The 13,337-nt window shown below is 46.3% G+C and overlaps 1 protein-coding gene across 3 annotated transcripts; it reads right to left on the reverse strand.

The window, feature by feature from the left end:
• Positions 1-1,601: 1,601 nt before the first annotated feature.
• C4H8orf76 (chromosome 4 C8orf76 homolog) lies at positions 1,602-12,871 on the reverse strand. Of its 3 annotated transcripts, XM_053313433.1 has the most exons (7): positions 12,770-12,806; positions 11,903-12,026; positions 8,891-8,986; positions 7,450-7,593; positions 5,906-6,411; positions 4,149-4,281; positions 1,602-2,304 (listed from the first exon to the last, which is right to left on the reverse strand). In XM_053313433.1, exons 2-7 carry the CDS (start codon positions 12,017-12,019, stop codon positions 2,131-2,133), a joined length of 1,170 nt encoding a protein of 389 aa, XP_053169408.1. In that variant the 5' UTR covers positions 12,020-12,026; positions 12,770-12,806; the 3' UTR covers positions 1,602-2,130. The 3 variants fall into 3 exon arrangements, with proteins under 3 accessions (XP_053169408.1, XP_053169409.1, XP_053169410.1); XM_053313434.1 differs by lacking the exon at positions 11,903-12,026 and having other exon boundaries at positions 12,770-12,871; XM_053313435.1 differs by lacking the exons at positions 11,903-12,026; positions 12,770-12,806 and adding an exon at positions 11,606-11,784.
• Positions 12,872-13,337: the final 466 nt, after the last annotated feature.

Raw genomic sequence — 13,337 nt, forward strand, 5'->3', positions numbered from 1 at the left:
ATGCCGTAAAGGGGATAGCCTACAGAGCTCACATGTAGTTAGCACTTACATTTAGTTCCCCATCCAAATGCAACTCAAGGCATATCCTACTTAGCAAAGGGGAAGAGCTGCTCCCCTCCCGAGTTTAGGGTACTCCTGAACTGGAGGGAAGGCTTATTGCCCTGGCTACAGCATGGAACCAAGTGTATAATCCACTCGGGTGGTGCACTACAGCATTGCCCTATGGAGTAGCACAGACCTGCACATGCTATAACCCACCAAGCTGATGTCTGCCAGCCACATTCTGTAGCCAAACCGAATACTCAGAAGTCACCCTTCTTTTGCAGACCAAGCAAAAGCCGCAGGAAGTTTGTTGGGATCTCAATAAGCCACCCAATATTACATGTGAGGGGCATGCTGTTTCTCACATTTCTCCTCCACTGGGCGGCATACTTGGGGTTTCCAAGTGGCCACCCAATGCATTCACCAGACTTAGAGCAGCTCAGCTGTATAAAGTACTCTCAGACCATGCCCTGTGCTAGGTAGGTCACAAGTTGCACCAAGAATCTGAGTCACAGCAACCAGCCCAAGGCAAGGGGCTATATATGTACTGCAGTGTGCACTTGAGTAGCACTTTGAATGTGACTGGCACACTTGCCAATTAGATTGATGACCGCCAGATGAGGGCAGATCTAACACTGGGTGACCATGTGCAGTAAACATAGGAAGCTGCCATATACCGAGTCAGACCATAGGCCCATCTAGCTCAGTATTGTCTTCACAGACTGGCAGCGGCTTCTCTAAGGTTGCAGGCAGGAGTCTCTCTCAGCCCTATCTTGGAGATGCTGCCAGGGAGGGAACTTGGAACCTCCTGCATGCAAGCAGTGGGGCCAGAGCCGTTCAATTGGGCCACCTGCCTCCACAGCTGCGCACCTCTTTCTCTCCCCATTGCAGCCAGCAGTAAAGAACTGGTGCACGGGCTAGTGATGTCACTGTCTGGCAACATGTGCCAGGGGGTGATGTCATTAGCCCGACGCCAGCTCTTCACTACTGGCAGCAACGGGAAGAGAAGCAGGCAGCTAGGGAGGGAGGAAGGGAGGCAGCAGGGGCTAACAAATAGGGATGTGCACAAAAATCTTCGGCGCCGACGGGGGTAGCACTTTAAGGGCGGGGGAGGGTGTACTCACCCCTCCCGCCACATTTCCCCCACCGGTGCGCTGTTGTTCTTAAGCTCCTTGGGGCGGCAGCGTTCCTCCCTGCCGCCCCGTTCCCCCCGTCGGCCGGAAGTGGCGAGTGTGCGAGGACTGTTGCTTCTGCATTTCTGCACTCCCTTGTAGGCACGCTGCAGCCCGGCCACTGGAAGCAGCGCTGGCATGCTGCACAGAGAAGCAGCGGGCAGGCACCTTGCTTGGATCCGCGGCAGCATTTCCTGTTACAGGGAACACTGATCGGCCGCTTGTTGCGCAGAAGAGGGGCCACTGTCTGGTCTTTTCCCGTCTCATGCAAACTGAATTGATCGGCTGAATAGTGAGTGGAACCACACACGCACTAAAATGATCACACAATCATTCGGCACCTGTGCTGCTTACAAGTTCATTTCGCCTCCACAAGGTGAAGCTCTCTCATTGCTCCCTGTTCTTTTATTGGATTGTATTTTTTTAAAAAAACAAAACTTCCTTGTGTCACTTTGTCAGCGGGGGGGGGGAGGACAGGGTTTAAATTAATTAATTATAAATAAATAAATAAATAATAAAAATAATGCCATCACCACCACCGAGCCAACAGCCCCTCCGAAAGGCTGTTTTCAGTCCTTTTGCATGTAGGGTGATCGTTATTGTAGCCCAGGAGTTCTTAACCTTGGGTCCCCATAGATGTTGTTGGACTACAGCTCCCATCATTCCCAGCCACAGCTACCACAACCCCCATCTCCCTTCACCACTCTAATGGGAGCTGAAAGGACTACTTTGGAGAGGGCAACCACAGCCTGGGACAGATGGAAGCCACTTCAGGTATGGAATCTCTGGCCCGAGTGAAACGGAGGCGAGCATGTGATCCGGCTACACACACCCTTCAGCCACTTCCTTACAAGTCCTTTGGATAGCCAGGAAAGAGAAACCAGTGGAAGGAGAGTTTTAGTTTAGCTGTCCTGAGCTATGTGCAAGAGCCCAAGCAAAAGAAACCATCTCGGAGCTTTCGGAACCATTTCTGCTCAAAGTCCGGGGCAGATGGCGTCATTAGGGATGCCAGGGCTGAAGCCGCTATGCATTTCACCTCTCCCTGGGCATCCTCTTTGAGCTTCTCTGGAACGAGATCCTTTCCCATCTCCTGCAGGGAAGGAGGCAAAACTTTAGACGCAACATCAGGCAACATCCCAGAAGACAGCACAAGCCTTCTGGGCGATCAGCACAGCTTTTGACGACAGTGGTGCTCCCCACACTTCACACTCATCCCCAGGCTGCTTTTTTGATATCAGGAGAGTTTTCAGAAGCAGCTTATAATGCCAAATGAGGGGGCTCTAGTGTTTGAAAGTGGGGGACGGACCCAAATCATGCTAAAGTTTGATTTGAGCTAGCCACAAGTTTTGATCACGGCTAGTACTGGTAAGAGAGGTCACACTTTGCAGCCTAGGCATAAATGCATTATAGAAGGGGTTCTCAGCCTTGGGGGTCCCCCGTTGTCATTGGACCACTTCTCCCATCATCCCCAGCCACAATGGCCCACCAATTTGGGGGGCCCAAGGTAGGGAACCCCGACATTATAGAATGAGAATTATTTGCCAATACACACACAGCTGCTTTAATTGTAAAATTGATGTCGCTGTTAAAAATTAAAAATGTTAAGCTGTAAACCACCCCAAGCCGCTCTAGGATGGGCGGTATATAAATGCAATAAATCGAATGTAAATAAATAAATAAGTAGTTCCTCTTAGGTGGTTTGGTACCATTCCAGAAAATATTAGTACCAGTACCCCATTTCTTAACACAGTTTACAATCCTTTGTAAAAAAAACTAATATTTTTTGGAGGCTGATGAAGCTTTGTGGGCGAAACGGCACATATCCGGAAGAGCCGTTCGACTTTGATTCATGAACGACATTGGTTCATGAAGTTTGTTTTTCTCTACAAGGACATGCAGTGGGCTTTATCTCTGATCCAGGTCAGCTTATTTATGGAAGCATGCTCGACGGGTTCTCTGCTATCAGCATGTTTGTGATTTCACATCTTCACTTCTGTGCGAAGGGTATTGAGCATTTCGCCATTGAGGACGTTTACACCTTCTTCTGAGACCACATCTGACGCAGTGCCTTTGTCATCTGCCACTTCCATTTTGACACATGACTTTGCCTATTTCATCCTGCAGCCCAATTTTTGCCGGGCTCAGTTACACCTCCTTCCTTATGTTTTGACTGTTATTGCACATCCTTTTATTTTTGTATTCTGCATTGTGAGAAGGCAATTTGTGTATTATGTGTTACTAGTAGGTTTGAGTACTACTGCATACATTATTATTATTTTTCTTGTGGAATCATTCAGTTTAGATTCATGATTTTTGTTTATTAATGTTATGGATCATTTATTACTGGTTTATTATTTTTGAATACACATTTCCAGTGTTTATTTATATTTTCAGTGTTTGGTCATTATCATCTGTATTTTTTTGTTTTGTAGTCACGGTGGGATTTCCCTTTCTCCTCTTCATTGTTTGTTTCATTCTGTGACTGCCCCTGTCTATAGTTTTAGGAGTCTCTACCAGCCATACCAGGAGATGTCAGGTAGTGAACCTGAGACCTTGTAAGCAAGCAAGCAGATGCTGTTCCACTGAGCTGCGGCCCCATCCCCTAAGACAGGGGTCCCCAACCTGTGGCACTCCAGATGTTGCTGAACTACAATTCCCATCATCCCCAGTCACAATAAACTGTGGCTGGGGGTGATGGGAGTTGTAGTTCAGCAACATCTGGAGTGCCACAGGTTGGGGATCTCTGCCCTAAGAGAAATATTTTACAGCACTGAGCACTCACATGTGGTCACTCATCCAAAGTCAGACCCTGCTTAGCAAAGGGGCAATTAATATGCACTACAAGACCAGTTGTTCTGTTCATCAACAATAAATCTATACCAGTGTACTCACAAACACACACAAATCATACGCACACAGTAAGCCTCCACTTACTTCAGTCATCAAGGACAAGACATCTCCCTTCAATCCAAAGGATGCAACTTTGTCTTCAATGTCTTGCTGTGCTTTTAAGTTACTCTCTAAAGCGAAAGAGGACTGCTGAGACTGTGTGAGCTGAAGCAAGAGCCTGGAGGAAACAGTAAAGAGGGAAACTTGAACACACCTAGTACAGTGAGAAGGGTTTGGGTAGTAAAAAACAGCATTACAACACCGGTTTGGTGCTAATGGTGGCAGGTTCGAGACAGTTTTCACAGCATCAGATTCCACCAAAGAGTGCTTTGCAAATGAGCTCTCTCTTTACAAAATTTACAGGCAGAATGATTTTTTTATGGAGTTGCAGGAGCAAGCACACAGGCTGTCCTAGTCCCACAGTAATACCAACTTAGCTTCAACACCACTGGCCAGCTTCAAAACTCCCAAACAGCTCTGAACAAAGTCTTTCTTCCCCCTAAAATGTTATCCAGGTTTTTTATGTCATTACACTTTTATCATGCCTGTCTGCCATGCTAGAACTCAAGGCAGTATATCTGGAAGCCCCAGGCCATCTCCCATCCAGGCAATGACGAGGTCCAGACCTGCTTAGCTTCAACCAAGTTGCCTTCCCATGTGTCTTCAGACCATATCCAAGTAAAGTGAACCTGTGGCAACTCACAGCCCATTACAGCAATCAGCACTTTTTATTTCCTATCAGATAAAAAGACTTTACCATCAAGTTTGTAAATAGCAACCTATCTGGCCACCTGTGGCAAATAAGAATCTCCTCCAGGCAACCAGACAGCAAAAACATAAACTGAAAAAAAAGAAGAAAAAAGAGTTGGGCTCTAGTTTCTTCCCCCACCCTTTCAGGCTGTCAAAGAGTCATAAATGACTATCAAAGGCTAGTAGAACTTGTTGTGGGATGGTAACTTTTGTAAATTTCTTTGCAACATGGCTGTACCAGGTTCTTGAGCAGAAGCCCTCTCTCCACTTAACAGGGTAGAATAGCACAGCTAACAGCAATATCAACAATACTGTAAACAGGGCCAGAACCGGCACCTTGTGGAAGAACTGGGACTGGATCTCCTGATACTTTGTTTTTAAACCACAAATCAGCAAACATCAGGAGGTGATGATGGGATGAAGCGCCAATTCTGACGGGAGCAGCAGGACATTTTAACCCTCTGTCCCTGCACAATTCTCCCAATCCAGGCCACCTCCCTTAAAAATACCTGCATGTTTCCCCCCAGCAGGGCAAACAGCAGCTTTGGTCAGGTCAATCTGGATGGGGAAAACGCAACAGGGAGGGCTTTTAAAACAACACCCTTAACAGCTCTGCTGCTCCAATCATATTTGAAGCCCACAGTAACTGTGGAATCAGAGCCTAGATTTTCAATGTTATGTCTGTTTCAGTACTAAAAGGAGAATTGCAGAATATTTTGTATGCAAAAAAAAGGGGGGGGCTATGAAATTATAGAAACTATTGCTATACAGTACCTTGCTCTAACCTTAGCCACCTAATGGCACAGTGGGAAAGGACTTGACTAGCAAGCCGGAGGTGGCCAGTTCGAATCCCCACTGGTATGTTTCCCAGACTATAGGAAACACCTATATCGGGCAGCAGCAATATAGGAAGGTGCTGAAAGGTGTCATCTCATACAGCGTGGGAGGAGGCAATGGTAAACCCCTCCTGTATTCTACTAAAGACAACCATAGGGCTCTGTGGTTGCCAGGAGTCAACACCGACTCGATGGCACATGTTATCATTACCTTACCTTGCTCTAACTAAGGAAGCACATGCATATATCCAGATGTCTCCTGACTCTTCCTGCCTCATGGTACCAAACGCAGTATTCCTCACTGCAGGCTGTGCCTCCCGTTTTCCCTGGGCATTGGTGGGTCCCCCTGTTTGACATTTTTCACAAGACTCCAAACTGCCATTTATTTTGGGTGAAATCTGCAAGGAGAAATCTGTCCTCCAGTGGTGCTTCTGAGGATGCTGAGAGCAGCCTTCCTTGGATGAAACCGGGAGACAATGATTCACGGCGACGCCTTCGCATCCCTGGAGACAAGCTTCTGACACAGACTGTGGCAGTGGAAACTGTAAATAGCTCATGTAAGCCTCAGCAAGCAACTTCCAGTTCCCTGGGTGAAAAGGGTGTAGCGAAATCAGCTGCTGTAAGCAGCCAATCATTTCCTCCATGTGCCCCAGAGTGCGGTAAATAGCAAACTTCAGGCCAAGCACCACGGTCACATGGTCTGTGTTTGTTGCTCCATTTTGCTAGAAGGAAAAATCAAGGGAGAATGAAGATAAGGCACTACAGACTTTTTAGAGGAGAGTCTGGGGAAAAGAAAGCTATCTTCCTAAATAAGGAAACAGCAATTCAGAACTTTAAAAATAGATTTCCAAAATTAACAGGATCAAAGTCAACACAAGGAAGTCATTCACACAATCAAAAACTGTGTTCTGCCTGGGGTTGAGAACTGTATGTGCTTCCAATATTCGGTTGTGTGGGAGCAAGGTAGGAGGAAAACCTGGGTAGACATAATCACTTTCTACCTTGCTTCCACACAACTGAATGTTGGGAGCACACACAGCTCCCAAGCCCAGGCAGAACACAGTTTTCGATTGTGTGAGTGATCTCAGTAAGTGATTCATGAAGGCTTGTTTCAATGGCTCCCCCAGAGCTATCACACAAGCTATTTTGTGGGTTAGGGGCATGGATCAAGGGACTCTCTCCATCTAGGAAAGGGCTAGAGAACTTCAGTCCTCCTGCCTATGTGGGACTACAACCCACATCATCCCTGACTATTGGTCACTGTGGCTGGAGAATTATGGGAGTTACAGTTGAATAACCAAAGGGTCCTGGTCTAGGAGAAACCAAACACAAAAAGGGAAATAATCTTTAGCCAGCAATTCTTCCCATGCCACTGCAAGCACTTCCTCCCTCCTCACCAAATATAGACTGAGCACAGTGCCAACAGATATTGTTGGAAAGTACTGGAGAAGAGAGGGCTGAAATTCTGTGTTAGACTGTAGTAATCCTCCCCTGTGTTCAACAGGGGAGTCTCAACAGAGTCACAGCGGACTTCCTTCACCGCACGCGTGCTGCGCATTCCAGCCAAAGTGACCTCTTGTTCTGAGCAACCTTTTGCAAAACAAATGCTGCAGACTTACTACAGACTAACACAGAATTAAAGCAAAGTCTGTGTTTAGTCTGTGTTCAGCAAAGAAGAGCATTGAGCAGTAAACTAACTGACAGAAGGCCACCCATGGCAGCAACCCACTAAAGAGGAAGAGAATGGGAAAACCACCAACCAGCATCTCTGTGATCTCCAAGGCTTCCTCGCATCTTCCCAGATGAGCTAAACAGCGAGCCTGGCTCTCTTGTACATCTCTTCTCATGGCAATATTGCTCAGAGGTAACAGCGCAAGGCAGCCGGAATACTCGAAGAGTGCCTTCTGCAATGAGATTTGCAAAGACCAACTTTCATCTTAGAACAACTCTGAAAGTCTGGGGCAACTGTGATCTGTGTAAGAAAGAGGCTCCCAGTCTTGGGTTCCCAGTTGTTGTTGGACTACAGAGGTGCCATTATCTTCTGCCACAATATGACAGGGGGTGATGGGAGTTGTAGTCCGCCAACATCTGGAGACCCAAGTTTGAGAAACCCTGGTGTAAAAACATCAAATGCAAAGCAAGATCTATGTTAAATTCTGGGATAAATAACAATTGAATTATTTAAAGGAGAGGTTCCCAACCTTTAAAAAAACAAAAAACCCACAAGTGTGACCTTCCTGTTGCAAGCCTTCAGCTCAGGTGCCCCATAGAGATTTTGTGAGTGTGCGCACAAATTTAAATGTTACAATTATGAGATTGGCTACTTCAGTCTCTGGCTTACATCCAGACTAAGTTTTTCATGAGTACTCTCATTGAAATTAAATTCTAGAAGACTGCTTATGAGTAACATAATCTGGATGTAAGCCAGTGACTGCAGTAGCCCATCTCATAACTATAATATATAGATTTATGTGGGTGTATGTATACACATATATACAGAAAAACATGGATATGAGTGTTACAGTTAGGGAGGCAGGCTACTCCAGTCACTGGCTCACATCCACCCTAAGTTACTCATAATGAGTCTTATTGAAATTAATGGAACAGGTTTACTTGTTCTGTTAAATTCAATGGGAGTACTCAATGCTTATTTTTTTAACCTGCCAGTCAGGCTGAGGGGAGGGGCACACTGAGCTTAAGCATATAGCCAGCCAATCAGGAGCAGAGAAGGAAGAGTCACCTTCCTTCCTCCCCTTCTGCAGTGGACACATCGCTCAGGATGGGCCAGCTTCGTGGATGATCCTCAAATGTAGAACAAACAGTACTGCTGCAGTCTGGGGGAGGCAGAAGGGCTCTAAGTACCCCCTGGGAAACCTGCAGAGATACTAGTATCCCCTGTTGGGAAACCATGGTTTAAAGGGAGAACACTGAATCACCAGCCTGGCATACAACTGATATCTGCCCTCTACATTTTTATTTTTAAAATTGGATATTACTATGCTGTCTTGAGACTTTAGGAAAGGGCGGGGAGAGAAAAATAAGTACAACAGTAACTGATCTGTTGACTAAATGGATGCAGTTGTACTTTTACAATGTGCATGAACACATGTCAAGAATAAGCTACACATTCAAATGATGGAATCCAGAAGTTTTGCTTGCAGCAAAGTATGAATGTATGGGAGAGGGGGGCTGTAAATATACCTTAAATTCTTGTTGTTTATATGCCAAATCTCCTCTGAATTTTTTTAGATTGACACTTTCAGCATAATCTTCGCCAGCTGTTTCTTCACAAAACCACTGTGGGAGGTGGAAAGAAAACAGTGTTTGTTGTTATCAAGACATGCACAGTGATGGTGGGGAGACAAAAGTTCATTCTGAGAGACTTTAAAGTAGTTTAGAGAGGCATCACTTCCCATGGTGTATAAACAGATATCCTTTGGACCACGGTCACCTTTGGTCCAGCAGACACTACAAATACCTGTGGAACCCATTTACCAGAGGCAAAAATGAGACATACAAAGCCTAAAATTAACTATTGTTAATTATATTATAGTATTATAGCCTGCTCCTACAAGGAGCTCCTAGTGATCTCCTACCCAAGGGGCCAGGATGTTCCTAGGGTTTTTTTAATTGGGGCCATTGCCCTGAGCCACCAGCCATCCCAAGCCCTGCAGCAGTGGTGGTGTGCAGCCAAGCAGACCAGGATGCAGAGCTGGCTGGATCGGAGTGCAGCAGCGGCTATGGCAGTGGTGGGTGGTATGGCTGGCGAGTGAGGCTGGGGCAGAGAGCAGGAGAGGCAGAACCAACTGCAGCTGCGTCTCTCTCTCTTCCCGCCCCACCATGGCTACCTCTCTTTCTTTCTTCTTGACTCCAACTTGAGTCAAGTGGGCTCATCATTACCTGCTCAGTTGAAATTAAAGCCAAGTAAGAAGAGAGAGATCAGCTGTGGTGGTGCAGCGGGGAAGCAGCTTGCCTAGGGAGCAAGAGGCTGTTAGTTCGAATCTCTGCCGGTGTGCTTCCCAGACTGTGCCTAGTAAATATATATTTGTAGTCGCCTATATCGAGCAGCAGTGATATGGGAAGGTGCAAAGGCATCATCTCATACTCTGCAAAAGGAGGCAATGGTAAACCATTCCTGTATTCTACCAAGACCTGTGGTTGCTAGGAGTCGACATTGACTCGACAGCACAATCTTTCCTTTAAGAAGAGAGAGACCGTCCCACACCCCCATCCATTTATCCAGGGTCCTGTTGCTCCCCTTTAAGGTCGACCTTGCCAAGGGGCTGACCAGGTCCACACATTTAGCTTCAGCTATGCTGCAGCCTCAGAAGTTCCCAGAGCACTCACTGAGCCCTCCATGGGCATCTTGTTACACCTTCTACAGTCAAGGCAACCTTCTCCCAGTACATCTCAGTCATGGGCTGCTTGACCACCTCAAATGACTGGCTCTCAGTTTAATTTCTATAAATTAAATACAGCCTAATGGTTCAGTGAAAAGGAGGTTTCTGAATAACTCTGAAGAGCTGCTATCACCTTTGAAGGCGATCCAAGAGCTGTGATCACCTTCGAAGGCCACCAAGTGTCAGCCATTTCTCCATTTCAGGGCAGGGGCTCATGGGAAGGTGTAAGATTACCTCATCCTCATTTCCCCCCTCCCTTGGAGGTATTTGAGAGAAAGAAAGGCACACTGTATCTAGCAGGAGGAGATAGAGGGAGGATTTTAGATGTCTGGAAGAGGCCCGAGCCAAGCAGACAGCAGATTTATTTATTTGTTCGATTTTTAGACCGCCCTTACAAAATAGCTCAGGGCAGTTCACAATCATTTAAAAAAACAGTTAAAATCAATCAATGACTGGGCATAAAAATTAAATTAATTTAGGATGCAGACTCCGGGCTCTCCAATGTAGGCTGTTGCTTGACTTTTAGGGATGTTATGCAATTTTCAGCTTCATCCAATGTTCAACCTGTATATTTGTGTAAATAAACTAAATATTACAAAGACACCATGAGTTTGCATTGACTCTCCTTCCAAAGAAATCAGGATCCAAGGTGTGCTGCAAACTCCTTGAACTTTCCAACATTCGGGAAGTGGGTCAACCTCCCCACCAGCACCCCTTTTAACTGTCTATGTCTGAAGACACACCTGTTCAATCAGGCTTTTGGTTGATTTTTTAACCCTGGTTTTACATTTTAATTTGTCTATTTGTTCTAACTGTTGATTTTAAAGTTTATAGATGTTTTAATTAGTTGTAAACTGCCTTAAGACTTGTTTATACGCCGTACAAAGTGTGTTAAATAAGTAAAATACATCATGCATCTGAAGAAGCATAGCAAGCTCTTGCCTATGAAATCTCATCACAATGCATTTGTTAAATCTCGATTAAGGTGTTGGGCTCTTAGATTGTTGCTGCTGTTGAAAGAGACTAACCTGACTACTCGTTCTAAAATCCATCAGCAACCCCCACCCACCTCCACAACCAACAACTTTACTAGAAACACAGGACCTTCTCTGTTGTGGCACTTTGGATTTAGAATAGCTTCCCAAGAGAGAGGTTTGTTTGTGGCTTGTTTTTAAATTTGCTGCAGCTGTCTTAGATCTGTCATCTTTGTTTCTAAGGTAGTTTTGTAACTTCTTGTTGTTGTTTTTTTAAGTTTAGGTCCATCCTCAAGTCTTTACAAAGGCAGGATAAAGGGTAGCCATTAGTTGTAATAGTAGTCATTATTACCAATGAACAACACTGCTAAAATATGTTGATGAAGATCAATCTCATGACCAGAGTCTTCCCTCTCACCCATGCGAGGGTTGCCAACTCTGCCTGAAACTATTCCTGCAGATACAAAACAAAACAAAACCCAGCCATGAATATCTTTCATGATTGCTTCAAGAGTAACCTGGAGCAGCTTTGATGCTAATACCTGGAGACGTCTCAAGGCCATTCCTGGAGGACTGTGGCCACCCTAACTCCTGCAGGCTCGCTGGAGAGGGGCTTGCCTCTGAGCACGTGCAGAGTACTGTGGAGCTCCCTCTGAACAATCGCAGGCATCAGTTCCATTCCGTCTCCCCAGGATTTAAGGTGGGACGCGTGGTCCCAAGTAGGGCTCAGCCTCCGAGAACCTTTTCCTTTAAAGAGGAATAAAAACTTCACCCATGCCTAGAGAGAGCTGGGAACGGGGTGTAAAATTTCATCCCCAGAAAGAGCACCCCCCCCTCACCTTGGACTCGCAGCATCGGGCGCTATAGGCGGGGAGCAGCGAGGGGCCCCCGCTCGCCTCGCGGCACCCCCCCTCGAACACGGACTCTTCAAACTGGAAGCCGAAAGGCAGCTCCATCCTGCCGCTGCAAGGGGAAGGAAAGCGAGAGCGCCGGAGGCTCAGCCGCTAGAGCGACTCCCCCTGAACTATAGAGAAGAGGCCGGTGACATGGCTAGACCGGTAGAGCGCCTGCTGTAATTGGACTACTCGGCCATGCGAATGGGGATGATGGGAGTTGTAGTTGGAGCGCCTCAGGTTGGCCACTTTTGTCTATGTTGCTCACCAAGAGGTAAGAAAATGCCAGAGTAACCCCTTTATAGGGAATTTCCGGGTTTTCATTGGAGAAGCCATTTCCCCCCAACGTCCTCTCCTCTCCGTCCCGCCTAAGTGAGAACTGGCTATAGAAAACAATGGAGATTTGAGGATTTTAACTGTGATAGTACAGCAGTGTTTCTCCGCTAGGGTTGCCAACACTGATGCTGTTCCTGGGAAATTCGACACACACGCCAATCTCCCCCCACTCCCCCCATTATTTTTCACAAGCCATTAAAACTCCAGAATTGCTCTCAATAGTCTTGGAAATTAATGTCCGTTCCTGGAAACTTCGTTCAGACCAATCCTAGGTGGATGGCGATCCTAGTGCCATCTCCCCCTCAGAAAAGGAGGAAGCAAAGATAAGGCCTCCTGCTTTTTCCAACACAGATCTTATTTTCTGTGAATAAAATGGACTTTACAAAAACGACAACCACCCCGGTAATGCAAATTTCAGTGCCAATTATCCCCGTATATAGGGAGGTGGAGGAATGAGAGAGAGAGAGTTACAATAACCTTGCAATGTAGTCTGCTGTTAACTTTGCAGGTAGGTTTGGATTTCCAGGCTAGCAGCACTCGCCACATCATAAAATACCTCCCAGGTTGCAGCAAAGGTCAATCAATTTAAATTGCCCAAATCAAGCACCCAGCTGCATGCGTTCCATATTGCAAAAAGGCAATAAGCAGACTTCTATGACTGCTTCCCTCACAGACACAAAGAAAACTTACATAGATTTAACTAGAGGTTTATTCAGAAACAACTTTTCTGGGCAGCAATATGTGGATGATACTCAGCTCTATCTCTCCTCGTCACCTGATCCGAGGGAGGCAGTGGATGATGTCCTGAATCGGGGGCTGGAGGCCGTGATGGGTTGGATGTGGGCTAATCAACTGAAATTGAATCCAGACAAGACGGAGGTACTGTTGGTCAGTAGGAAAGCCAATCGGGATGAGGAGATTTTACCGGTTCTGGATGGGGTTGCACTCCCCTTGAAGGAGCAAGTCCGCAGCTTGGGGGTATTACTGGACCCGGCTCTGCTTTTGGAAGCTCAGGTGGAGGCGGTGGCCAGGGGTGCCTTTGCAC

The sequence above is a fragment of the Hemicordylus capensis genome, chromosome 4, assembly GCF_027244095.1.
Source record: "Hemicordylus capensis ecotype Gifberg chromosome 4, rHemCap1.1.pri, whole genome shotgun sequence".
Taxonomy (NCBI): domain Eukaryota; kingdom Metazoa; phylum Chordata; class Lepidosauria; order Squamata; family Cordylidae; genus Hemicordylus; species Hemicordylus capensis.

Excerpts from the sequence above, each read along its gene's own strand:
- C4H8orf76 (XM_053313433.1), bottom strand. The coding sequence starts at position 12,019 with ATGGAGCTGCCTTTCGGCTTCCAGTTTGAAGAGTCCGTGTTCGAGGGG. Across the intron at positions 8,987-11,902 it reads CCCGATGCTGCGAGTCCAAG|TGGTTTTGTGAAGAAACAGC; the intron begins GTGAGGGGGGGG and ends CACCTCCCACAG. Across the intron at positions 6,412-7,449 it reads TGGAGATCACAGAGATGCTG|CAAAATGGAGCAACAAACAC; the intron begins GTTGGTGGTTTT and ends TTTTCCTTCTAG.